At 34.1% G+C, this 27,396-nt stretch overlaps 3 protein-coding genes across 4 annotated transcripts in view; 1 reads left to right on the top strand and 2 right to left on the bottom strand.

Annotated features, from left to right (window-relative positions):
* The window catches only part of LOC134256813 (protein phosphatase 1 regulatory subunit 37-like), a 25,230-nt gene extending 14,934 nt beyond the window's left edge, over positions 1 to 10,296 (bottom strand). The window contains exons 1-9 of the mRNA XM_062739472.1: positions 9,876 to 10,296; positions 5,837 to 5,934; positions 5,546 to 5,692; positions 5,091 to 5,210; positions 3,245 to 3,395; positions 2,551 to 2,696; positions 2,228 to 2,353; positions 1,178 to 1,319; positions 784 to 950 (exon numbers count right to left, since the gene is read on the bottom strand). Of these exons, the coding sequence (XP_062595456.1) occupies positions 784 to 950; positions 1,178 to 1,319; positions 2,228 to 2,353; positions 2,551 to 2,696; positions 3,245 to 3,395; positions 5,091 to 5,210; positions 5,546 to 5,692; positions 5,837 to 5,934; positions 9,876 to 10,152 (1,374 nt within the window). The 5' untranslated portion in view covers positions 10,153 to 10,296. The remainder of the gene's footprint in view (positions 1 to 783; positions 951 to 1,177; positions 1,320 to 2,227; positions 2,354 to 2,550; positions 2,697 to 3,244; positions 3,396 to 5,090; positions 5,211 to 5,545; positions 5,693 to 5,836; positions 5,935 to 9,875) is intronic.
* A 78-nt stretch (positions 10,297 to 10,374) lies between these two features.
* Positions 10,375 to 22,473, top strand: LOC134256812 (serine/threonine-protein kinase VRK1-like). 2 transcript variants are annotated; one of them, XM_062739470.1, is made up of 13 exons: positions 10,375 to 10,507; positions 12,398 to 12,446; positions 13,415 to 13,552; positions 14,004 to 14,059; positions 14,463 to 14,532; positions 14,784 to 14,980; positions 15,135 to 15,239; positions 17,460 to 17,592; positions 19,287 to 19,407; positions 19,906 to 19,964; positions 20,284 to 20,441; positions 21,312 to 21,609; positions 21,981 to 22,473. In XM_062739470.1, exons 2-13 carry the CDS (start codon positions 12,413 to 12,415, stop codon positions 22,070 to 22,072), a joined length of 1,461 nt encoding a protein of 486 aa, XP_062595454.1. In that variant the 5' UTR covers positions 10,375 to 10,507; positions 12,398 to 12,412; the 3' UTR covers positions 22,073 to 22,473. The 2 variants fall into 2 exon arrangements, with proteins under 2 accessions (XP_062595454.1, XP_062595455.1); XM_062739471.1 differs by lacking the exon at positions 10,375 to 10,507 and adding an exon at positions 11,022 to 11,040.
* A 2,605-nt stretch (positions 22,474 to 25,078) lies between these two features.
* LOC134256877 (mitochondrial chaperone BCS1-like) lies at positions 25,079 to 27,264 on the bottom strand. Its single transcript, XM_062739555.1, has 4 exons — positions 26,362 to 27,264; positions 25,871 to 26,026; positions 25,525 to 25,642; positions 25,079 to 25,411 (listed from the first exon to the last, which is right to left on the bottom strand). The coding sequence occupies exons 1-4, from the start codon at positions 27,092 to 27,094 to the stop codon at positions 25,156 to 25,158; spliced, it is 1,263 nt and encodes a 420-aa protein (XP_062595539.1). The 5' UTR covers positions 27,095 to 27,264; the 3' UTR covers positions 25,079 to 25,155.
* Between the last annotated feature and the right edge of the window lie 132 nt (positions 27,265 to 27,396).

Genomic DNA, 27,396 nt, shown 5'->3' with positions numbered 1-27,396 from the left:
CCGTAGTAACGGAAGTGATGGGAAGCAAGGGGAGGTAAAAACTGATACATAGATCTAGCAGCATGATGCTTGTTTACATGAGGTAAGATCGTGTTTGAAGTTAAAGGTTATTAAATCCATGAATCCGACAAATGAGGGGATTGATGGATAATTCAGCTGGTTGTCAAGGGGGAGTGTCCCCATACCAAACCAGATTATACATTATAATTTGCGTTCCTTTTTAGAAATCAACCAATGAGAGACTAGAAAGAATTAAATTATTTGTAATTATATCCCTCTTTTAAGTATACATTCACAGGATTAAATCTGTATTGCTCTTATGTAGAATTACCATGAATACAGATTAGATAACAAAATTCCATGAAGCTAAAAATGAATATATCCCTCCCCAAAATTCTCCAGTCCTCTATGTGTAGTCATTGATTGGTATCAAGACCAAAAAAAACAGATCTGAGGTGAAACCACAGTAACAAAAAAAATTCTTAAGAGGTACATTTATTATAAACAAGTAATAAAAAGACATTGCCATAGCTGCTTCCATGCTCTCTGTGCCATACCTTTTTCTTTTTCTGTTGATTTTAAAACGACAGCCAAAACATTAAGAAAAATTTAACCAGGCAAGCATTCAAAACATTAAGAACCAAAACACAAACACTTACCACCTGATTGGAATATACAACAGTGTAAATAAAATTCAAATGATGTCTAAAATACATCTAAAATAACATTTCTCATCAAAGGTTTTATTCAGTATAAATACATGTAGTTTGGCTGACAACCTACCGCTTCCTTCTTTGTTTCTCTGTCCAGGTCTACCCGTGTCACAGTTTGGTTGACCTTGAGAGATAAGGATAATGCCATCAGTCCTGCTGTCTTGATATCATTTTCCCTCAAATCTAAGCGAAGTAGGCGGGGACTATCTGCAACAACCTCCGCCAAAGCTACAGCACCTGTACGATAAAAAAAAAAGTTAAAGTTCAAAATAATTACAAATCACATGCAAAATATCCATAGAGGACTTGCTATCAGATTTTAAGGATAAAACCTCAAATTTGTCAACATGCACCTGTGGTATAACACCTTTTCCTTTGCCAATAATTTTTTTTATTTCAATTTTTTGTGCTTTTATGTGAGCTGTGCACTGCTATCTCTAAAACTTGAGAGAAGTCTTTCCTACCCTCACAGGAGATCTTTGTCCCCTGAAGGCCGAGTCTCAGTAGAGATTTACTGACCAGTAGACCCTCCTTCAGCAGATGAATTCCCTCGTTTGTTATGTTGTTGTGTCCAAGGTTCAAGGTCTCTAAATTTTGTGTACTACCCTGCAATTCACATAGAAACTTCAGGTTAATGCACTGCTAAAATAATAACTGAGATCAGATGATAAACTTCATTGTAAATCAAACTTGTCACATTATAACGAAGCCTGGCTTTGAAGTACTTGAAAAGAAGATTTTAAAAGGTTTCCTATATGTTCCTATGTAAAACTTTGAATTCTGACACCCCCGATGATTTTTTTTTCCAATTGTATGCCAGTGGTTCTTGAGATTTTTCCATTTTTTTTTGTATGGCCCCTTTTTATGATTTGAACAAATTTGAATACACTACCTGAGGATGATCCCAAAGTTTCATAGTGGTACTTGAGAAGAAGATTTTTAAAGATTTTTCCTATATATTCCTATGTAAAACTTTCATACAAACTGTTCACTACCAATATTCCACATGTTCATAGTGGTTCTTGAGAAATATATATATTGAAATAAAGGTTAATTCTAATGATTTATGTTTGATAGACTGATATAAACCACTACTCACTAATGCTTTAGCCATTGCTGACATGCTCTGATATTCCTATGGTCAGGCTGGTTACTTGACAGGACCAGGGTGATTCCACATGTAGTCCAGTATCTAAGGTAATTAATTTTTCTGTTCATACAGTCCATCACATCAAGTTTGGTTGAAATTGGCCCAGTGGTTCTTGAGAAGAAGATGAAAATGTGAAAAGTTTACGACGACCAACACCTATGTCCTGTCAAATAAATCACACATTTCTTCATTGTGATAAAAGAGAAACAATGATTTTTTTTTAATTGTATGCCAAGCCATTTATGTTTTTATGAATTGAAATAATTTTTGCTGTTCATACCAATAGTTCATAAGAAATATATTTTGAAATAAAGGTTAATACTAATGATTTATGTTTGATAGACTGATATAAACCACTACTCACTAATGCTTTAGCCATTGCTGACATGCTCTGATAGGTCAGCTGGTTACTCCACAGGACCAGGGTCAGTAGTCCAGTATCTAAGGTCTGTTCATACAGTCCATCACAAATGTGACCAACACCTATGTCCTGTGAAATAAAACAATTTTTCAGCAAATAATATCTTTCAGCAAGATACAGCTGATGTGTTGCTGGTAAACTGTTAGTCACCTTTCAATTACATGTAGCATCATTGCAAGTACAATAAGATCTTTGACAGAACAAAATTCATATGTTTCAGTCAAGTTCAGCAATGAACTTTTTAGTAACGTAATCCCTAAATTCACCTGTAGACTGTTGTTTCGGACATCCAGGAGTTGGAGTTTATGATTGTATTTGAGGAGGTTTCCTAGTTGTATGCCGTCAGTTGGCATCAGTTTGTTATCTGCCAGGAACAGCTCGGTCAGAATCTCGTTCATCTTTAGTGCTGCCACTGTAATGATAAATTACTAATTTCAAACATAATGGAAAAGCATTTATTTGTTATTGTTATTTCAGAAATACTTGTACATGTACAAATTCTACAACTATTTTATCTACTGTAGAGTTCCAAATATAAATGATTAATTAATTATCCGATTATTTTGCAAGAACCAACAACCACAAATTAAATAACCTGCTTTTATCATTTTCTTCATCAAGAGTCCATTAGCAAATTCATGTTTTGGAGATTTTAATGTCAACATGGTCAAAGAGTAAATTTGAAATATAAAGTAATTAGTTAAAATGAAAATATCCTTCGTAAGTAAAGGATAAAACACACTAACTTTCTCAAAAATAAACCAAATATCTATGAAATGTTTTGCCAGAGTAAATGAGGAAATTAAAACGCAATCAAAAATATTAATCAATCGCTGAATCTAATTTTTGTTTGAGTTATTTTACCCTTAAACGGGAATGCACTGCATTTACAGTCAATCAAAACTGTCTGATGCTATATGTATGCATGGAGAATGGACTCCTGAATTTGTATATACATACCTAAAATAACCATAGAACGCCCCGAAATAGAGGTGTTCTCTAAATGAAGAGTTGTCAGAAAACATCCCATCCTGAGGGACCGGCCCATTATTGGAACAACTCTCTCATTCAAATCACAATTCCTGGCATCAAGAAATGTTAAACAAGGTGTCTACAACAGAAAAAAATTATTACAAGCTGTCAAACTGGAATTGTTTTTTAAAGATTTAATCATTTTACTGTATACTATTCGGTTTATTTTCTCCAGTCTGTAAAAAAAAACTGCTAGAAAGACAAGAGGCCAATGGTTCAAAATGCTCAAATGAGTCAATTTAGCCTTGCTGTTTTTCATCATTCTTTTTAAAAATGAATATCCCTCTTTAATATCAAAAATTAGGGTCAAAATGTAATAAATGAATCTTTCATTGTATTTTTTTTCTTGGAGCTAGATCTATTTTGACATCATAATTGACTTAATGGATTTACTGGTATGTACAACATACAGCATTTTCACAGAATTCAGTTTGAAATCATATCAAAAGAAGCTAGGATACCAACTGGTATATTTAATTTCAGAGAGCTGGGTGGTTGTGGCACTATATTGATCTGTACCAACTACCATATAGATTTTTAATTTGTTGACCCTCAGCCTTCTTAACATCATTTTAAGGAAGAGGTCAGGAAGATATGAAAAACTGTTTTCTAAGAGACTAAGCCAAAATTGATACTTTTTTTTGGTCTAAGATGCAAAAATATCCCATATTTATTTCAGGCTTCCTTCTATTTTAATTAAAACTGGCAATTTAAGGCAAGTTATTTTATTGAGTTTTCCAAGAAAATCATATCCCAAAATACCTTATTCTACCAAAACTATATTCGTAAATGATCATTAAAAGCAATCATTTATCATATTTCAAAAATTTGAAGACATACTTCATTTACTAGATCTTGGCCTTAACAACTTTTCTAGACAAAATATATCTATGAGATAATTACGAAATTTTTTGAACTTTTTTACTGACATTGAATTTGTTAGACAACATTGGAATCTTTAACCGTTTTATCATTTATTTCTTTTTAAATTCCTTCCTGAAGAAATTATAAAGAAAATAATTTGTTTTAAAATTGCCCCAATTTTAAAATTTTGTGGGGCATTTTTCATAAACTTGATCCTGAGGCAGTATTTTCCCTTTATTTCACAGTAAAGGGTTAGAGATCAGTTGTAACAGGTTTTGAACAAATCTGTGTGGACCTAACAACAAATAAATTTTTATTTTGAAGTGTCATTTTGTCAACTGAATCGGTCGATTTAGCCAGTAGCTTGTTCTTCGGGAAAACACTGCTCAGGAAGATCAATTCTCTAAATAAGGCATCTTATCTTCTCTTCTTCATATTAGCAATGATTATTTTTTAACAAGATCAAACTTCAAGGGTAAAATTTGGAAAGGTCATGTCTCAGAAAATGTACACACAAGCTAAACACAATCATTTCTCATTTAAAACTTCTTTTACTGCAACTGTTACTTGTGTGAAAGTTAAGGACAAAAATATCCACCATCTTTCATGAATTAGAGTACATAGCCTTGAAAATGACAAAATTCACAATTTCAGACTAAACTCAGTTGGTTAAGCCCACATGGCTTTAAAATCAGAAAATTATCAGTTAATTATCCAAAGTAAGAAGAGTAATTATAAGCCAGAGATATGTTTCCAAGAATAAATGTCTGTTCAATAAATCTGATGGCAAGGGACATAGCAGTATCATTATGTAGAGGCAAAGATCCAGCATGCAACCATTTTCACTTTTAATTGGTACATGTACTGGCAAATGACAATTTGAAACCCTGAATTACCAATTTCCCCATACCTTTCTAATCATGCGAGCACAGGCCTGCCAACCTCTTGCTGAAATGTTCTTATTGAATGCAATATTGACTTTACATGCACTTTCATAGTACTCCACCATGTCAAATAATGCCACTGCAGTCTGCAAAATCAGAAAAAAGGCATAAATGTAGGAATTTTAAACATCATTCGTCATATGCAACAATACCTGCATGTGTTTGGTTGTAAAAAAATCACAAGCCTTAAATACTAGCTTTGATAATTTCTGCTAAATCCAACAATAACATTACCACTCAAATTTTCATTGAAGTTTTAAAAAATTATTGCAAATTAAGAAGACTGCATCTGAGGATCAATCACTAAAATCTTGTCACAAACTTGAACTACATGTGTTATTATTCTCTATTGTGTCTCTATTGAAAAAACTTGGTTCTTTCATAATGTGATGACAAACTTCTTAAAGATGTACTCCCATACCTCATCATCAAGATGTGTAGCTTCTAAATCCAAACACCGAAACTGCAGCAGTTTAAGGATGGACTCCAGACTCTCTACCTGCTTCATATCTAGCCGCTCTCCTCGTAAACTCAGAATTTCAAACCTTCCATCTGTAAACTCAATACCCTGAAACAGTCAAATGTTTGTCAATGTACATCTTTATGCTGCTTAAACAGACTAAGAGTATCTTTATTACGTAATTTATGATTCCCCATTTTTCAAAAATTTACTGGCATTTATTTGTTTTCCCTTTTAAATGCACATACAAACCTGAAGCTGTTGTAGAACTTTATTAAGGGGTTTAACTCCATGACTTTCACAACCTCTTTTATATGCAGCAATGAGATCATTTGTTGTCCACTTGCCAGCTGTAATTAAAAGCTCTATTTGTAAAAAAAGGGCAATTAAATTTTGAACATACAATCACTTTATCGAGGGTGCATCTTTATTGTCTATTGATATTAAGAGGACAAGTAAATATTTTTGTACTAAATCTTTAACTCAAACAAAAAAAAAGCAATTATAAGAATAGATAGAAACTGAGTGAAAATCCTACTAAACAGTAACATTTTTCATAACTGTATATTTATACCTGGCTTGGCGAAAATGAATTTAGAAAAAATAAATTCCAATTCTGTTCAATATATTGATTTTGTTTAAAGTAACAAAATAATAATTTCCAGTTTATAAAAAAGAAAAATTAATGGCAAACGCTGTGAGGCGGCGCAAAATGCCTCTTACATTATAGCGAGCACAATAGACTAACATGTATGAACTGAGGAAATTCAGGATGAAATCTGTACATTGTTCAAAAAAATTTATGAGTCCACGTGAAAAAATTCCAAACTCCCAATAATCCTTTACGGTGCATAGCAACATAGTGGCTAAAGTGTAGCATCAACTCACTTGAAAATTTTGCAAATAATGATTTTATCATTTTTATGCAATCTCCATGCCAAAAAAAAGTATTGTTTGCTAAACTACTGTTTGCATCCGAAGTCAATAGGACTTTTCATTTGACGTCATTTCGTCACTACAGCTCAGGTGTCTTGGCATCAACATGTGTGTGAATCTTTCCAAAGGAACATTAAAGAACAAACAAACCAACCTTTCTGTTGAATTTAATTTAGGTAATACATGGTAAGGCCCTTCTTATGAGCAGATGAGGGGCCCACCTAGTGAACACATCATTCAATTTCACTGCATTTTATTTAATTTGAGTTTTGATCTAATAACCAGTTCATCTATGTTCCTATTTTTACTATATGCCATTTTGGAACCATAGTAGTTGTTGTCAATATTACAGTCTGCATATTCATCATGATAAATATAATTCAGATGTCCTTTCTTTATGGCTTTATTTACAGGTTGAACTTCGTGACTACGACATTGTATATTTATAGATTTGGCTTGGTTCAATTAAATATTTTTTTACATTCTCTTTCCAAATAGTTTTGAAATCATGATTCAGCTTCCTGAGACGTCTCCAGTGTATTTTCCTATAATTAGGCCCTTGAAGATTGGTTGTTTCTTTGCTTTTAAACCCTTTGAGATTTGTTGGGACGACATTTGAACATTTCTTTAGACATACGTACTCATCACTTTTTTGCCATTAAGCAGTGGGTGTTTTTTTTTTGAGCCAGCATCTCCTGCGACACTGGACATAAGTTTTTATGGTCCCTTTTGTAGGGCCGTCTTCAATGTTCTTCATTGGGATTCGAAATTGCGACTTAAAATTAGCCACTTCTTAACTCCAAAACAAAATGCTCAAGAACCACTGCAAATCCCATGGCCCTCAAAAAAGTACATTGATTGTCTATAAGCACCGGAGGCTGATGGAAGGTTTGAAAAAAATATACTTGGATCTCCGGCCTTTGTGTATTTGAAAATCTTGTCTTTTTTATTCGATTTATATAATTGTACTCTTGTGTGAGATATTTCACAAGTTCAACTGAATAACAGTTGTGAATTAATTAATCATGAATTTTGCTTTTTAAATAAATGGCATATGTGTGATACTTAGCATTTTGTTCACAAATAGTTTTCTTTTGTGGTTTTCTTATTTAGGCCATAATAAAAATATTCCTAGATTCTCATCCCCGCCCGCCCCGATTTTATACCCCCGCCTCGATTTTTTTTATTTCTGTTTTTCTTTGTCTTTATTCTGATCGGAATCAGTATTCATCTACCATTCTACTTTCGTTTTTAAATCCCGCGAAAGTCGACATGATTTTGACAGCTGAAAAGATAGTAATTGCTATAATACATACGTATATATTTAAATAAGGGTCATCATTGGTTAAAAAAGATTGGTGATGCAGGGTTTAAACTTAACGCTCGCCCACTCGCAAATTGCGAGTAAATTTTGGTGTGGGCTCATAAAATTTATAACTTGCTTGCCCACGAATCAAAATTCTGCAGGGGGCCGAATACATTTCCAATATACCCTTACTGAAAAACAGACATTTTCCGCAGGTTTTTGATTTAAAACTACAGACAAATGAAATAAATCACAGTAGCATCATCCTATTGTTCGTAAATATCCTTCATCTTTTCCATTTTAAGTACTACATAATTTGTGAAATCTCTAAAACGATCGTCTTTTTTTGCTAATCCGAATTTCCTCCATTCCTCTACATGGTTGATACGTGAGAGATAAACAATTTTAATAACTCCCAACTACATAATTACACAGACATGATTCCAAAGAAAAGGAAAAAAAGCTGAACGGGGATCTGGGGGTCCTCCCCCAGCGGGGTTTCAAGGGGCAGCGCCCCTGATCAGGGGGTCCAGGGGGCCGAAAGTTTGATTATTTTAACATTAAAAACCCCCTGAGAACTGAATTTTAGATGTTTAAATTTTGAATACAAAAAATAAACTTGAAAATCTCTACTTATAGTTCTTTTTTGGAGAAATAAATTACAATGAGAAACACCACATGTCCAGATCTCGATCGTTACATAAACAGACTCCTGATTTGAGAAAGTCAACAAGGAGGCTATTACTCAACCAATGAATAAGCCGTTCACATAAAAAATAAAGGAACTGTTTCGAAGAAAGTAAAAGTCAAATTAGTTATGGAAAAAATCCGAATTACTATAAAAGCTGATTTGAAAAATAAGAGCGGAAATAATAAATCCGGATAGCGGATTTCCGCTTTAAAGCTGAAAAAAATCATGTCTGATTACATGAATAGTAAGTGTTTTCACTTATTTCAGATACGTTGTAGTTAAAATATTTAACCTAGAAAATATTATTTAAGTGTTATTGTCCCTTCATCAGTTGAACAATTAAGCAAATACATGCAGGTACCAGGTGAGAGATACATGAAGGGGGCTACGTATATCAAGTTACCATGTAAAAAAAAAAAGAAAGATAGTAAAAGTGTTGATTGAATTCAATTTTATTTCCTTTGATTAAATATTTAATAAGTATATGACATTTGATTTTTTTCAAAGCAAGAACTCCAATTTTAAACAAATGCATTATACATGTATATTATTTGTATGTACCTTAGTGTCTACAAAGGGTTTTTTTTTAATGACAGAGACCGTGGGCTAACAAATCTAGCTGTGGGCTCCTATAAATTTGAAATTTGAGGAGCCCACATGGCTCATGGAAATTTCAGTTAAGTTTAAACCCTGTGATGATGTGAAGTAAGAGATAATTGAACCTTAACTATGACTTTTATTCGGGTATTGTAGATAAAATTACCCGATTGACCAGGTCAATACAAATTCTGCAAAATTGAAGAAATAAAAAATATAAACTAGAAGCCGCCCGCCCACCTCGGTTTTTAAAAAAATTTGGATGAGAATCTAGCAATTTATTTATTATGGCCTTATAAAGGTAATTTTCCATTAAATTTTAGAATGTTTTTTCAAAGCTGCTGTCAGAAAAAAATTTGTTTACCTACCTACCGACCCAACTTGAGAATTTAGGGTCAGATTAGGGGAAACGAAGATATTTTTAATTCTGGCCTAGTATATACCTGCGCTCGCCCCGACGGTCACACAGTAAGACATATTAAACATTTAAAAAATATTTTATGCAATTAAATGTTCTTTTTTGTAAAAGTCTGATAGAAATGAGAATAAGTTTACCTTTTCTATATTTATTTCATTTAGTTAAAAGTTTCGACTATAACTGATTATTTATAAATCATGCACTGCCGATTATAACCGATAATTGATTAATTTTTTTCGGATTATCCATCACTAACCATTTTACACATAAGAAAGGTTAATGACTTTTGTCAAGTAAAGCTAACTCAGAAAGAAGCACAGATTATTAGTCAACCATGATTTACCATTTCTCCATGGATCTGGCGGATCCAAGTATCCTTTTACCAAGGAATCTGCCGGGAATTTCACATTTCGTTTTAGCTGACATGGTGTTGATTCTTCTGACTTGACGTTGTCTGTATTACAATCTCTATTTTCCGATTCATCTTGCACATCTTGATTGTTTACTTCCTGAACAGAAACTTCAAAGGAGGAGGGCACAACTCCAACAACATCCGGCAGCTGTTGGGGTTCTTCATTTTCCCTAATGTTTTCAGTGGCACTATTTTCTGAGTCTGACATATTTTACTTAACCTGTATTTGTCATGCTGATCTACATTTCATGCACTTTGGTGTTATTATCGAGTTAATCTGCAAACGTTTTCGTCGTCAGCTGCTTCTCTTGTTCATATCCGATTTGTGCGCATGTGCAAAATGAAAGTTGTGAAAACGAATCTGATTGGTGTCTCAAATTTCACTTCCAATACTGACCAATCAAACATCATCTAACAAAATCCACTGGCGCAAGTTTTTGAACTTCCGGAGTTCGGTGTTTTGGAACGAAACCCTCTATAAAGTTCTTTATTTTGGTGTTATTTACAACGTAGCATAAAATGTTGATAGTCTGAATTCGAGCACATCAATCCCTACCATCAGAGTATGATATCTAGTGTAAAATGAAAATTATTTTCAGCAGAATATAGACTTATTTCAGCTCTTTTCCATTTAAGAAAATGAAACGAAAGTTTATTTTAAAAAAAAATAACCCATGTTAAGTTTTTGCTATGATGTGACGTATTTATAAAATTGTATTTGAGTCTGTTTGTAATATCTTTTTTTTTTGATGGTTTAGTCTGTACATCATGAAACCTAAGTTAATCAGGATGAGTTATAGTCGATATTGTAAATCCTGGTCATTGGCCACAGGCACTTGTTTCTGTATTAATAGAATTTTTACCAATAGTATAATGATAACACACTTAGTATCCAACGCCAAATTACATGGAGTAACCCCTTCCCGAATTTCACTCATGTAAACTTTCAGAGGAAATGCACTGGCAAAGTGTTTTGAGGAGGGGTGACTCGATCTGTGTCTTATTTGGTAAACTTTACTCTACCGGTCCCCAGATCTGCAAGATATTTGCACTAATTGGACTATGACGTAAACTTTACTTCACTCAACTGATAAGGGTTAGTCTTGCACCCAACTTAGCTGCAGATCTGTAGCATTATGATTTTATAGATTTGTCTTTAACCATAACTTGACCATATTTTTTGTGCACTTTTGAGGAGAATGTCTCCACTTTCCAGCATCGGTCAATTTACTACCTTTCACTCCCTAATTCTAGGCATATCATTAAACTAATCTGTATATTTTATCCATCTCTCAACCCTTTATAATTCTCCACAAAAGTGCGCAAAAAATATTGCGCCGTAAATTGCACCTTTTTTGCATTACAGGATCTGTAGCGTTATGGTCAAAGACAAATATATAAAACCATAACGCTACAGATCTGCAGCTAGCACCCATCTGAGAGATTAGGGTTAGTCCTTGCACAAGAATTCAACTGATTAGGTTAGTCTCGCATCCATACAAGAGATTAGGGTTAGTCCTAGCTTGCACATTATTTGACTGATTAGGGTTAGTGTGGCATCTGCCTGTGAGATTTTCTCTAAACATCTTAGTCCTCGCATACCATCAAAAAGATAAGGGTACTTGGTTAGTGATTTGTTCTTTTAGATAAATTAAGAAATTTAGTTGTTCCTGTAATTTTTGCAAGATCATAATTCAGCTTCAATAGCATTTCCTTGGTTTGTTTACATGGAAGAATGGCTGAGTCCGAAAGAAATTTCACTAAGCATGCGCTACACATGCTTCGTTGACAATTATTTTTGGTGGATTCTTTAAATGAATAAATAATATTTATTAATATAATTAGAGAACAAGGTTAAAAACTTTGTTTAAAATAAAGTTTTAAACTAGATTTTTAATCATACATAGAATTTATTTTTGGGTTCAAAAGGCAAAAAAAAAGTATTTTTGATTTTTTATTTGATTGCTCACACGATCTCATTTTTACTGAAGTCGCCTTCTGTGACACTACATTTTAGTGCGTTTTTCTAGGGACTGGTAAAGTTAAGTTGTCCATGCTATTTTGTGGTCATTACCTACCTTGAATTTTGACCAAAACAATGCCCAGAATTTACAAGGTGTATTGGCTTCAAGACATTCTTTGCTGGAATGTTTTTTGTAACCATTTTTTTTCTATTTACCTAGATTTAGTTTATTTTAAAATAGCAAGAAAATCTTTTTGCAATATCTATTTGAATGCTGAAATATATTGAAGGATTAGTTTATTATTGACAGATTTGAGTAGAATAATTAAAATGCTTTCAGGTTCAAAGACTAAGTAAAAGATCATAAAGTGATGCTATTTGATATTTATATCTTGATATGTAATTGCTGAGGTTCATGCTGCAATGTACAGATATATTAGTAATTTTACACTCCCCTATTATAAAATGAAGATATATTCTTATATTTTAGGAATAGCAAGAGACCATGCCAAGGGGAAAAGCAGGAACTGCAGCACCTGGTAATTTTAGTCTTATTATAATTAAATATGATCTTAGACAAAATTTTCACAGAATCTAAAACTCTCAAAAAAAATCAATTCCATCCATTGTGTGTGTGTATGTGTTTTTTTTTTTTTTTTGCTAAAATAACAACAAAAAAATGAGCCCTTTTTTGGTTTTAGAAATATGAATTTATTTATTTCAAATTAAAGAAGAAGGTACAGTTTGAGCTTTATTGTGCCCTAAAAATTTTAAATAGTTATGAAATTGGCCTCAACAATGGTTGAGAAGATGAATATGATAACTTAACAAAAAATATGGCATGAAGGAGGACCATACTGGAAATATGACGTCATTAATGTGGTAAATTTCTAAGTTTAATGCAGAAAGACTTAAAAATGACACATTTCTCTGCTAATTTTTCTTTAGAAAATAGTGTCTGCCACCGTCGCCCACTTTAATTTTTGGATATATTGTGTAAACTGCTATGAAAAATCACATGTCTTGATATCTTTCCGGGCGACGTGGCAGAGTATGTTTTCTGAAAGAAAATTCCACTAAAAATTGAGGTCTTCTGCAACTTTTTAAGAAAATACGTGAAAATGCACAAGTTAATGACGTCACAATTAGCATTTAGGACGTCATATGAGAAAAACCAGTTGTGTATTCTTACTGCAGAGAATTTCTATGATTCAGAAAGAATGAATTTTGATTTCATATGTCACTTTCATATTTTAGAAAAATACAGGGCTGAATTTGTATTGAAACTGTACCTTCTTCTTAGAATAAAAGATGCAGACATACCTTTAATGTGTAAAAGTGGAGAAAAGTTTTATGCAGTATTTTAGCTATACATCTTTTTTTAAAAGCAAAATTGAAATGTAAACTATTAAGGATGTCTTCCATTTGTTAAATTGAAAAAAATGTATTTTCTGAGAAATTGATCTTCTAAAATTTCGATATAAAAAATCTTTATATTGTATTAAAGCTAGGAAACCAAGGGCACCAAAAGGACCAAAACTTCCTGCACCTTTTACCAGAGGCACTGTCCTGCAAGATCTCAGGAAGAAACAGTGGAAGTTAGGGGATGAGGTTGGCAAAGGAGGATTTGGTCTTATTTATCTGGGTAACTATCAAATTTGTATTGTGAAAAACTTACAGAGCTCATTAGACCCAAAGATAAATAAGATTTTCTTATCAAAGTGTGTCCATTGTTCTGTTATAATTTGTTTTTTGCATTTTTTAAAACATTTTTTAACCTTCTCCAGAATTTCCATGTGAATTTAAACAAAGTATCTTTGAGTTTTGTTAGAATGAAGGGACAAGCCAAATCAAGATGGGGAAAGGGGGGGGTAAAAGTTTACCTAGAATGTTCTAAATCTCAAAGACCACAGGGAGAGGATACATTTACATGCAATGATTTCAGGTTAAAATTATTGAAACCATTGTATAATAACGACGTTTCATTATATCAGATTCTGCTTACTAGTGTGCATGGCTATATGACTTATTGTAATAGTGTGTGGTTAACAATTAAATTCACAAAATACTCTGACAACAATTTGATTTCATTTCAGCATCAGAAGACTTAGGTTCTCCAATGACTTCAACAGCAGAACATGTTATAAAAATTGTAAGTAGAAAATGTCTCCATAAACATAAATTTAAATGGTTTAGTAAAATACATTTTAAATTGACCTAGCTGTACTTTTTTATAAAGTAATTTAGGTAGTTGTATTCAGTGTTGCAGTACTGTAGATTCCTAAATATACGCTTGGCATTAATTATTGCATAATTTCGCGAGAATCACCACTCAAGAAATAAAATTACTCGCATTTATTTTTCTGGTGCTGAAATCTATGTAAAATCTCATGATTAACCTTCCATTGGGGAATTATTATCTTGCAATTTGACATTAAAGAAACCTTTCGCGATGATATAAAGTAGTCGTGAAAAATAAGGAAGCTAACAGTATTTTGTTCTCTGAATATTTTAGTTGAATGGAAAAATTTGAATTCCATCCAATTAAATTTCAGGAACCTCACTCTAATGGTCCTTTGTTCTGTGAACTTCATTTTTACCAGCGAGTATCAAGACCAGAGATGAGTGAGTTTGTATATTGTCATATAAGACTATTAATTCCAGATTCATACGATAAAATTTCTCATAAGCTTTTTTCTTAAATTTTTTTTTCACACAAATCATTCAATGACTCTTCAAAAGAATATGCAAATTTTATTTTACCTTGAGTATTTGTATTGGACTTAAGCTTTTGATAAGAAAATGAAAGACAAACCAAGCACATTCAATATTTCATCAAGCAGTTTACATACTTATTCATTTCAATTTCACATTAGTTGATAACTGGGTAAAAAGCAAGAAGTTGAAGTACCTGGGAGTGCCTAAGTACATTGCCCATGGGATGCACCAGCGAGATAAAGAAAACTATCGTTTCATGATCATGCCTCGCTTTGGAACAGACTTGCAGAAAATATTTGAAGGTTGTGGGAAACAGTTCTCAAAGGAAACAGTTCTTGCTCTGGGATTAAGAATGGTATGAGCATTATGTTTCAATTCAATAAATTGGGATCACAATCTTTGCATTTTTTGTAGTGATAGAGGCCATTTTAATGATATCAATAAATTTTTCTCTGCATGCATTTTTTATATATACATGTATACATGTTTTAAGGCTGATAATATTTCAGTTGGATGCCCTGGAGTATCTTCATGAGAATGGATATGTCCATGCTGACATTAAAGCCTCCAATATACTTCTAGGCTTCAGTAGCAAGCAGCAGCAGCCAGATCAGGTAGCACAAAGTCCTTAATTTGTAAACCATACTTGTACAAAATGCAGATTCATGTCATCAAATATACTGATTGCCTACTGTTTGACTCAACTCAAGATTTCATGGACAATTTTATACTTTTAGGATAGTGGAAAGCATAAGTGCAAGTTATGCTTTTAAGCCTTTTTAAGCCTTAAGGTGATACTCAAGCACTAAATTAAAAGTTACACTTTTATGCTGTCAGAATAAACTAAGAAAAGCATATAACTGTCATCAATATTACGGAAAATCTTGGTTATAACAATTTAATAGAAAAATTATTTTTAACTTGATTTTTTTTTAACCTACATGTATAGTTGATTTATTGGAAACTTTCAAAGTACACTATCTCCAAGCTCAGTACATTTCTGAACCTCTTACTTTCAAACATGTTTTATTCAATATCAAGTTTCTGCTATTTATCTTTGTAGATGTAAAGGTTCAAAGATTTTATTTCTAAGGATCAACTTTTTAGCTCACCTGAGCCGAAAGCTCAAGTGAGCTTTTCTGATCAAAATTTGTCCGTCGTCTGTCGTTGTCGTCGTTGTTGTTGTCGTTGTTGTCGTAAACTTTTCACATTTTCATCTTCTTCTCGAGAACCACTGGGCCGATTTCAATCAAACTTGGTACAAAGTATCCTTGGGTGAAGGGGATTCAAGTTTGTTCAAATGAAGGGCCACGCCCTTTTCCAAGGGGAGATAATCATAAATTTGTTAAAAATTAATGGCATTTTTAAAAAATCTTCTTCTCCAGAACCGATGGGCCAGGAAAGATGAAACTCATGTGGAAGCATCCTCAGGTAGTGTAGATTCAAGTTTGTTCAAATCATGACCCCCGGGGCAAGGGTGGGGCCAAAATGGCCGACCCAAGTTTTACATAGGAATATATAGGAAAAATCTTTAAAAAATCTTCTTCTCCAGAACCACTGGGCCAGGAAAGATGAAACTCATGTGGAATCATCCTCAGGTAGTGTAGATTCAGGTTTGTTCAAATCATGACCCCCGGGGCAAGGGTGGGGCCAAAATGGCCGACCCTAGTTTTACATAGGAATATATAGGAAAATTTTTTAAAAATCTTCTTCTCAAGAACCACTAGGACAGGAAAGATGAAACTCATGTGGAATCATCCTCAGGTAGTGTACATTCAAGTTTGTTCAAATCATGACCCCTGGGGCAAGGGTGGGGCCAAAATGGCTGACCCAAGTTTTACATAGGAATATATAAGAAAAATCTTTAAAAATCTTCTCCAGAACCACTGGGCCAGGAAAGATGAAACTCATGTGGAATCATCCTCAGGTAGTGTACATTCAAGTTTGTTCAAATCATGACCCCTGGGGCAAGGGTGGGGCCAAAATGGCTGACCCAAGTTTTACATAGGAACATATAAGAAAAATCTTTAAAAATCTTCTTCTCCAGAACTACTGGGCCAGGAAAGATGAAACTCATGTGGAATCATCCTCAGGTAGTGTAGATTAAAGTTTGTTCAAATCATCACCCCCGGGGCAAGGGTGGGGCCAAAATGGCCGACCCAAATTTTACATAGGAATATATAGGAAAAATCTTTAAAAATCTTCTTCTCCAGAACCGCTGGGCCAGGAAAGATGAAACTCATGTGGAATCATCCTCAGGTAGTGTAGATTCAAGTTTTTGCAAATCATCACCCCCGGGGCAAGGGTGGGGCCAAAATGGGTGACCCAAGTTTTACATAGTAATATATAGGAAATATCTTTAAAAATCCTTCTGAAGATCCACAGGGCCAGGAAAGATGAAACTCATGTGGAATCATCCTCAGGTAGTGTAGATTCAAGTTTGTTCAAATCATGAACCCCTTGGCTAGGGTGGGGCCAAAATGGCCGACCCAAGTGTTACATAGGGATATATAGGGAAACCTTTTAAAATCTTCTTTTCAAGTACTTCAAAGCTATGATTAGTGATATTTATATGGAATCATCCTCAGGTAGTGTAGATTCTAGTTTGTTTAAATGATGAATGCCTGGAGGGGTGGGGAGTAAATTCAAGCCCGATCTGCTCAGGTGAGCGCTGTGGCCCCTGGGCCTCTTGTTCATGTTTTATTTTTATTTCAGGAATAGTTATTATCATTAGGATATGATTTTAAAGAAGAGTAAAATGTCATTTTTTGGATTTGACTAATGTTGTAAAAAATAAAAGATAAAATAATGTATTATGTCCCATTTGTTATTAGGTATATCTGGTGGACTATGGGTTAGCTCTAAAGTATAGCCCAGATGGTTCCCACAAACCATATAAAGAGGACCCCAGGAAGGCCCATGATGGAACCATTGAATTCACCAGTACAGATGCTCACAAGGGAGTTGGTAGGTCCTTCACAACAATTCATAAAAATCCAGTTCTATCAAAGTTATTTCAACTTTTAGAAGAATTTCTTATTTGAAATTCCCATTAATCTATTAGTAAAATGCTGCAGCTGATTGTATTTTGATAAAAAAAATTTTGTTAAAAGAAAACAAAAGAGGCCCAAGGGCCACTTAGCTCATGTAAGTCAATATGGTCCATCTGTTCTTCATCAGTAGATTTCTTGTATGTTCAGCTTCGATGGCCATTTTCTTGTCACACCCTGTCCCCAGGTGTCATGAGTTGAATGAAATTGAACTTAAACTATCTGAGAATGCTTCCATATTCATATGACAGACCAAAGATTTACTGTTCTTTAAATGAATTTAAATGGTTCTCCTATCCTGCGTATGGGGGGAATGATTTGTACAAATGTAAATCTTCACTACATGGGGATGCTTCAGTGTCAATATGACTAATCATGGCTTTGTTGTTCTTGAGAAGATTTTCAAAGATGTTTAATATAGATTCTTATATAAAGGTTTGATCCTCCAGTGTTGCCCCACCCTTCCCAAAGGGATCATGACTTGAACAAATTTGATTTGGATGCTTTCATAACATTATGACTAAACATGACTTTGTTGTTCTTAAGAAGAAGGTTTTATAGTTTATTCTTATATATTTCTATGTAAAATTTTTATCCCCCATTGTTGCCCCACCCTTTACCTGGGGATCATGGTTTGGATTAATTTGAATCTACAAGGCTTCACACAAGTTCTTGATTTTATGGCTCAATGGTTCTGAGAAGATTTTAAAAGTTGACACCAAAATTTTTACAATTTTTAATTTGTCTCCCCTAGAAAGAGGATGTGGCCTTTCATTTCAGGGGCTGACAAATAGATTTTTAAGGCACTTGTCCAAGGACAAGTACATGGTCAAAGTTCATTTGCATTTCCTGAATTTTTGTTTGTCCTACCCTAAACTGATTCTGTATTTATAAAATTTCAAAAAAGAAGAAGACAAATACTGTCAGAGTAGATCATGCAAGCCCCTATGTCCTGCTTTAAATCTATGGCTTACATATTGATTTTATTTTTGATAAGTCACTTGCAGTGGTAGATAAAATTTTATTTGCCATCCCTTAAAATTTACTAGCCCCTGACGTCATGCAGGGGATTTGTCACCCCCTGCATTTGAATAAACTTGAATTCCCTTCACCCAAGGATGCTTTGTGGCCAAAGTTTGGTCAAAATTTGCCTAGTGGCTGTTGAGAAGAAGTTGTTGAAGATTTGAAAATTTTACAGACAGTTGGCAGACAGACAGATGAACACAAGACAGAATGTGATCAGGCCAGAACTTACTTGAGCTTTGAGCTTTTGAGCTCAGATGAGCTCATTGTTTTTTATTTGTTTTATCAAATATTTATCCTCTTTAATGTACCTCATAATGTCATGTCTGTCATTCTGTATAAGAGAGTTATTAGGAAAGAGTTGAATTTTGGTACTATTTTTATAAGTTTCCAGAATTGCATTTTATGTTACAAATAGGGATGCACACTACCAGATTATTTTCCTACCTGTTTTTCTGCATGTTTCTCCTCAAATATCTGATTTGTTGTTTGCATATTTTTCACAGATAATTGTGTAACTTAACAATCAGAATAAGACATGACTCAAAGCCTTATTAAGCATCCTTACTCTTTTATCTTCTATTTCAGCTCCTTCCCGTAGAGGAGACATGGAGATTTTAGCCTTCTGTATGTTACAGTGGCTCTGTGGCAAACTGCCCTGGGAAGATAACCTGTTGGATAAAGACTACGTAGCCAATTCCAAAATCAAGTACTAATAATCTTATTTTTAATACAAAATGCAGGTTAAATTTTTGTATTTTACTCACATCAGTATTTTGTTTTTGGATGTTCAGGAATCAACATGAAGGGTTGTCACAGTTGCATAAGGCAAATAAATTCTCAATGCCGGCAAGTAAAGCTGTCGACATACTTGTCCAATTCGGGAAAAGAATATTTCAGAAACAAATGTATATTTTTAGCCCCCCCCCCCCCCCCCCCTTTCGAAGAAGGGAGGGCATACTAGTATTGCTTTGCTGCTGTCTGTCAGTTAGTGGCTCGGTCGGTCTGTCGGTCCATCATCAGTTTAAGTTCATTTTCTTTGCAGAGGTTACACATATTGAAATGATATTTTGTATACAGATTTATCACAAGAATATCTAGGTCAAGTTCTGTTTTGGGTACGATCGAGCTACTTGCTTTCTACCAGAATCTTTCAGATCATTGATCATGTGTGAGGTTTTTTTTGATTATCAGATTACTTTTGTAGGTATATGAAAGACATTCCATCACTGACCAGAGCTTGTTTCCGAAAGGGAGAAATGCAAGGTATCGACCAACAAGTTTTTGTGTTATTTCCTGGTGGCTAATAACCTCTCATTTAGATCCGGCTCCAGTGCCATAAAACTTAAACAAGCTCACTTTTGATCTCAATCTCACTTATAGAAAAGGAGTATATAGGGGGAAGTGAGACTGAGATTGAAATTGAGTTCGTGTAAGTTTTATGGCCATGGGGCCCATACTGTTTCTCAATGTTGATATAAAAAATACATGTATGTACATGGTAATTTAACTATTGAATTAAATTGTGTTCAAACACACTTTTAAAATATTATAAAACTTGTATTAAGATATTTTTCTGTTTCAGATGAAATATCAAAGTTTCTGACGTTAGTGTCAAAATTGGGTTATGAAGAGAAACCGGATTATAATAAGTACAGGGCATTGTTTCATGAGGGATTGAAGAAATTAGGAGTGAAGGATGAATGGAAGCTCAATCTGCCCATTGCTGGTGCTCCACTGAAGGTAATTCATGAATTAAGTCATGTGACATAGTCACTCTATATTGTATACTAGAGGATTTAAAATATTCCATTGTCAAGCAAGAAGGACAACTCAGCATTAGGTGTTTCAAATGAGATAACAATGTATGTCAGCCATCAGTATAAACTATAAAAAAGTAGTTTAATTAAAAGAACAATCTCATTAAAATCAGACCCTTTGATCTGCTCACATACATGTAGATTGCTACACAAGGATCATGCCATGAAATACACATTTGAATGATTGAACCTTCTGGATTTCCTTACATGTATTAGTTATGATGAAAAACCCATCACTATGGAGCCCTGAGGGGTGAAAAGTCAAATCTGAACTGAACTCCCTCCCATGACTTCTAGGGTACTGTGCCAGTGCTCTAACAACTTAACTATTAAGACCCGATATATATTAACTTGAATTTTACACACCTGTGAATCTGGTGACAAATGAAAAAAAATATAAACAATAAAAAATTTAAAGGAGTCTTTATAAGTCAGTCGTATTTGATACATACCAAAGCTCATTTTTAAATAATTTAGTTATTTTCCTTCTCTCAAGGCACTATTGTCCAGAGCTCTGTGTGATTAACTGTGAAATATTCTCTTTTTTTTTATTGTATTAAGAGGTACAGTTATTTGGCTGCATTTGAAAATATAATAATTACCAGTAAAATCATTTGGTATTTGAAAAGATTTTTAGATGAAAAAACAGTATTAGGAGTTCACATATTTATTGAACCAAGATACGATGGAAAAGTGTATGCGACTTAATTTTATGGCAGATGAAAAAAGGAGTACTCAGAATTCAGCACTATTCTGCACATTTCTTAGCAAATGCATTTCTATTTTCTATTAGAAGGGCATCAAGAGAAAAAGTGAACTAGGTGCAGAAGCTTCTAGTCCCAAGAAAACAGCAGTGGAAAAAGTCAGGGGGACTCCAAAAGGACACGCCACAGCAGGCTCTCGTCAAAGTACTCCAAAGCTCTCTGCGAAGCCCCGACAAGGCACACCCAAGACAACAAGGGGTAGAGGTACACCAAAGGTCTCATCACCGAGAGTCCACACTGGGATCAATGGTGAGGCAGTAACGAGTCCTCGGAAAAGTCCAACAAAAGTCCAGACAGTCAAAAGTCCTGTGAAATCTCCCGCTAAAGGTACATCCTGGTTACAGATGTGTTCTGTGTCTTGATTGGGATTGTTAACCTTTTTTTAGACTAAATTTTATAGCATTCCTACTGATACAAATGACATGTATAGTTTTAATTGTGAGCAAATTTTTCAGTGATAAATATGGTTGTAAATGATATTTGATAATTGTTTCATTGTTATTTTAAGCTTGTGTTTTTCATAAGTTTTATTGTACATGCAGTATATGTATTTTTGATTTTGAATTGTTAAGTAGTTTGTGGCATTTGTTAGTGATGTTTTATTATCATGATTTACATATACATAAAATTACAAACTTGTATCCAATTATCTCATCAGATTGTATTTAGTGAGACTTCCAACACTTTCTCATTCACAGGCAGTATATCAAAACCTTCTTCCACTCGACGCAAAGTTAAAAGAAGTAAGGCTCCTAAGGTTGATGCATGTGTTCAGACTTCCCCTCGCTGAGATACAGTGTAAAATAATGCAAAAATAGGTTAGTTATCGCCGGTGTTCAATTACAAAAGTTCAGTGATGAGAGCAGAAGTAAACATTGTAAATTTCAGTTTTAGTGTGAATTCCGTCATAGTATGAATGTGACATAATATACATTACAATTTACAAACATTGAATGGACTACTAAGCAGTATATAATAGCTGTAGTACCTGAGGCTGTAGCTTGTAAGCTCACTGAGCCGTGGTGCCAATCGGACTTGGTTTAGCTGTACTATTTTACAAGATCTTCACATCTGTGTTCCCTTTATTTCTTTGTTTTAGTAATGAGTATTTGTATAAACTGTCATCTTGTCAGTCATTGTTAAAAATGTTTTATATTTGATTACAAATTAAACTTTTTATTAAACAGTGGATATTGTGTACTTTCCTTATTGGCATAACGCGACAGATTTGACAATTTTGTTTATTCTCGATTTTCATTGCTCATCTCAATGTAGTTAGGGAGCTTATGTACAATACCGTCAGCACTGATATCCTAAATCAAAGGTTTTGGAGCAGACTTCCCTTCAAATATTTAGTAATTCTATGCCTAACATGATCAGAGTTTTATTTACAAGTTCATTTCCAAGTAACAGCTAGCCTTTCCTGGTTCAAAATTGTATAGAAATTGTATCTTGGGATGCACATTATTAGATTATTAGTTTACTGAGGATTTTGCATTTAATAGAGAGTTTAAGCAGATGAGCCTATATGTCTACGTGTTCATGTAGCTAGGGAATTCCCCTACTTAACTGCGATTTACATCATCAGTTGTGTATACTGCATAATTCTACAAGTTGGACACAACGTTTAGATTCATAAGTCAAGGAGATGGGAATTTGTTCCTTCTTAAACTCAAATTATAGAATATATATTTTTTAGGTTGTGTTTAGATGAAGTTGAGAATTTATTACGTACATGTATATTCGAAAAGTATCTTTTTGAATTAAAGTCATGGAACTACATGTATTTGATGCAATGGATTGCAAAAAAAAACTTGTTGAAATGACCTTTTACATGTACCAGTACACATGCAGTTTGATAAACCTAACACAATGCTGGCAATGTGTACTTGTAAAAACATGCCTAGGTTTACATGTACAAGTAGACACACCGTCAAATGCTTAACCTATCTATTACTTGAAGAAACATTTGCTTTAAGTGAGCTCTTAGGTTAACTATGTTTTTCATTTTCTGTAAGTGATATAAATATAATTCAAGTGTATAAAGATCATGTTAAGAATTCTTTCTTAATTTATACAATGTGTATACAAATAATAAATTCTTTAAAAAATTGATTTTAAACATGTACTCCATAACTTGGTTCTCTACTTCTTCACATACCTTATTTAATCTACATGCTTTATCATTCCATTGCTCCTCTTTGATGTGGATCGAAGTCTAATTACAAGTCAAGATGTAGGATTTTCAACAAATTCAGATTTACAGTATCTTAGCAATCATGTCATTGGGTACATGTAGGTATCTTATTAAATAATAATGCAGTTTTTTAGCTCACCTGAGCCGAAGGCTCCTTTTCGCTCACAGATTTTATTTTCAATCTGTAAACTTTTCACATTTTCGTTCTTCTCGAAAATTGTTGCCAATTTTGAAAAACTTGGTACAAAGATAAAGGGTAGCAATATTGTTAAAAGCAAGATGTCAAAGAAAAAATAGTGGGGTCTTAAAAAATTTCTTATCAAGGAACTGGGCCAGAAGAGCTATTTGTGGAAGCATCCTTGGGTAGTGTACCCCCCCCCCCCCCCCTTAATTGTTCAAATCATGACCCCGGGGGTAACAGTGGGGAATCAAAGTTTTACATGTATATAGTTAAAATGTTGTTATAAGAACCACTGGGCATCTTTGTGGAACAATGCTTTGTAGTATATTATAATTTATTCTACGTATGCCTACCTAGGGTAATGTAAAAATGGGTAAAGTTTTACATAGAAATATATAGAAAAAATCTTTAAAAATCTTCTCCCTAGCCACTTGCCTAGCACGAAACTTGTGGAAGCCATCCTAAAAAAAGATTCTAAATTGTTCAAATCATGATCCCCGGGGTAGTCCTAACAACTTTCAATCAAATTTTTACATAGAAATATATAGCAAAAATTTTCACAATGTTTTCAAAGACACTGGGCCAGATAGCAAATATTGGAAGCATTTGTGTAGTGTAGATTCTAATTTCTTCAACGCATGTAAACATCAAGTAGGGTGCTACGTCATCAAAGTTTTACATATCAATATATAGATTTTTAAAAATCTTCATGAACCACTTGGCCAGAAAAGCTGAAACTTAAGTGGAAGTTTTGTGTAAAACAAACCATGTCGGGGTAGGGCGGGGCCACAATGGGGAATCAAAGTTTTACATAGAAATATATGTGAAAAATCTTTGAAAATCTTCTTCTCAAGAACCACTGGGCCAGAAAAGCTGAAATTATGTGGCAAAGCATCCTTGGGTATATATACTACCATTGTTCAAATCATGACCCCTGGGGGTAGGGCATGACTGCAATAGGGAATCCAATTTTTACATAGAAATATATAGGAAAAATCTTTGAAAATCTTCTTCTCAAGAACCACTGGGCCAGAAAAGCTTATGTGCACTTGGAAGCATGTAGTGATTTTCAAAATGTCAAATTATGAACATTTGGGTAGTATGTTGCAATCATGTCAAAACTTGGGTACATGTAAAGAACAGAATGGTATCTTATTAAATAATAATGCAGTTTTTTTTTAAGGGACAAAATGCTAGCACAGAATTTTTGATCAGGAAGAGATGTATTAATTTCCTTTTGATAATATTGAATTTCATTTTCAGATATTGTACTTTTAGTGCAACCTCTGAAGGTTAAAGATTTTTTTGGCTTTGAAAATCTGGTCAAGCCAGTTTCAGGATACAGATTTGATTTTTGGTTTTTAAAAAAGTTCATTAAAAAACAATTTTGCTTTTAAGCATATTTTTTTTTTTACAAACAAACATATTCAATCTGCATTCTAAATTAAAATTTATTTTTGAAAATCAACACATATTAATTAAATTACAGTCCCTGTCAAGACGACCAGAGGCGTTGTATATTAGACAGGGTTCCTTTAGGGTCATCCTTGTACTGCAGAAAGAGTCCTTGTACCTGAGCCGCAGACACTGGCTTGTTATGTTGTCTCACAAGAGCACTGAATTTTCTTCCTCCCTTCTCCCCCTCCTCAGGGTAAAATCTTGTGTACATTTTTTCTAACTGGTAATCTGTGGCATAGTCAATCAGTTCCTTCAAGTCTACACGTCCTGGTCGAATGAGAGCAGCATCAAGTCTGCAAACAAAAGGACATGTATTTTCAGTATGTTAGAATTCTTGGCAACATAAAACAGAGATAAATGTAATTTCTGGAGGGAAAAAAGTAACTTTAACAGCTGTATTAATTACCTTTCAATGTAGTTTGTTGTCATAAATATTATGCGAGCCTCAGCTGAGGCCACACCATCTAAGGCATTTAGAAGTCCACTGAGAGTTAAACGGCCCATTCCCTGATACATGGTAGGATCTGAAAATTTAAATAATGCCATCTTTAATATCAAAATATTTTAAAAATTAAATTTCACTTCACTTTTATCAACTTATGACAAATCTCTATAAGATAAAGAATCATTTAGGAAAGTGAGTACTATCTTGACACATTCATAGAAATTGAAAGTGCTCTTTAGCAATATTAGGGAGTAACTCCCAAGTCCCATTCAAGACCCAAAGTTTTACTGACAATGGCAACACATACTTTCCTTTGCCAAGTCCCTGTTGAGGAATGCAGCATCAATGTCCTCCAGTAATATGATACTTTGTTCTGGAGCAGTGGTCAGTAGGTGGTTCAGACGATCATCAGACATCCCTCTGTCATTCAGATTCATAAGGCATATACTGTAATCCAACTGTCCTGTTCATATTAATACATTATCTTTTAATCAATATGCTGTATTTGGATGAAATATTTTCTGTCATTTCAAAAATAAACATAATTCAGTGAACGTCATGGTATTATGAATGGCAATTGCTCTGCTTCCATATTTCATGATGTGAGGTCAAGAAATGTGTCAGCCTGCCCTCTCCCGACTTTGGATAAAAGAAGAAGATAGTGGGTTGGGAGAGGGCAAACTTTTTTTTTTTAAGATGACCTAATAAAAATGATATAAAAAAAAATTTAAAAGATGACATTTGAAGTTTAGAAATTTACTTCACAATTTGAATTGAAGGGTTGTATAGTTGGAATACCTGCCAGTGCTGTGATGTAGCTACTTTTCCCACACCCAGGGGGACCATATAAGAGATAACCTCTTCGGTATGGAATACCACGATCAAAATACCACTTTGGATTTTCAATAAATTCTTTAATGTCTGTTAAAAGTTTCTCAGACACCCCTTGATCCAGAATGACTGAGTCTATTGGTCTTTTCCTCCTTGGATATCCAAAGGGAACCCAGTCTGCTCCCATGGGTGTATACATCACTGTCTTGCCCTCTTCACTCACTAGGGCCAATGTCCTGGCATCCTCTAATATATCCAGAAATAAGGTTTTATTGATCCCCAAAGCCGTTAACAGAACACTTTCGTATGGTTTACCAGTCTGTAGTGAGACTGCACCCTTCTCAACAGTTCTCTCTACACGGATCCAGTTGTTTTTGTACCAGAAGAGATGAATTCCTGGGCTTGGAATGAGATCAAATTTTGTGTAAATTCGGCCAGTTTCAGTCTGTTTGAATGTGGTCTCTACACTGACATGATGTGTACGTGTGCCGTGCGTCGTAATCCAGTTAAGTAACCAATGATAACTTTTATCTCTGTTAGGAATTTCCAATGTAATCATACAGTTTCTTCGAAACCAAACAAACCCAAATTGAGCTCCTTTCCTAAGCAAGGTTGCAGCAAACCCCACTCCAAATAATCCAAATCCGGCACCGAAATACGGGTTATCCCCCAAGGATGCAACGTAATCGGATATAGGCATAATTACGAACTTGTTCTTTCACTGTTGTTTATGACTGACGTTTCCTTACGCAAATTATTACAAATAACATTGTTCAATTTTTGTATTTCGTCCATGAAAGCAGCAACTCTTAACTTTTCACCTTGTCATGAGCACTGACAGGGCGCAGACATATTTGATTGTTTATTGTGAATACCGAGCTCGATTGAAATAGGAACTAAGTACGATGGTCGGATGGAATCAATGAACTTAATGCAGGACAGGTGAAATCGACATTTTTATTCCCCGCAGTCGAAGATTCGGGGTATATAGGTTTCGCTCTG

This window comes from Saccostrea cucullata, unplaced genomic scaffold (assembly GCF_032062105.1).
Source record: "Saccostrea cucullata isolate Sc308-1 unplaced genomic scaffold, CSIRO_AGI_Scuc_v1 ctg8, whole genome shotgun sequence".
In the NCBI taxonomy this organism is placed as follows: Eukaryota; Metazoa; Mollusca; class Bivalvia; order Ostreida; family Ostreidae; genus Saccostrea; species Saccostrea cuccullata.
Note: the sequence above shows the minus strand (reverse complement) of the source record. Positions and strands in the feature narration are given on the sequence as shown.

What these genes read in the sequence shown, in the direction of transcription:
- LOC134256877 (XM_062739555.1), bottom strand. Translation starts at nt 27,094, where the DNA reads ATGCCTATATCCGATTACGTTGCATCCTTGGGGGATAACCCGTATTTC. An exon ending in CAGGGACTTGGCAAAGGAAA is followed by an intron (nt 25,643 to 25,870) that starts GTATGTGTTGCC and finishes TTAAATTTTCAG; the next exon opens with ATCCTACCATGTATCAGGGA. An exon ending in ACAACAAACTACATTGAAAG is followed by an intron (nt 25,412 to 25,524) that starts GTAATTAATACA and finishes TTTTGTTTGCAG; the next exon opens with ACTTGATGCTGCTCTCATTC.
- LOC134256812 (XM_062739470.1), top strand. Translation starts at nt 12,413, where the DNA reads ATGCCAAGGGGAAAAGCAGGAACTGCAGCACCTG. An exon ending in AGTATCAAGACCAGAGATGA is followed by an intron (nt 14,533 to 14,783) that starts GTGAGTTTGTAT and finishes ATTTCACATTAG; the next exon opens with TTGATAACTGGGTAAAAAGC. An exon ending in AGATGCTCACAAGGGAGTTG is followed by an intron (nt 17,593 to 19,286) that starts GTAGGTCCTTCA and finishes CTTCTATTTCAG; the next exon opens with CTCCTTCCCGTAGAGGAGAC.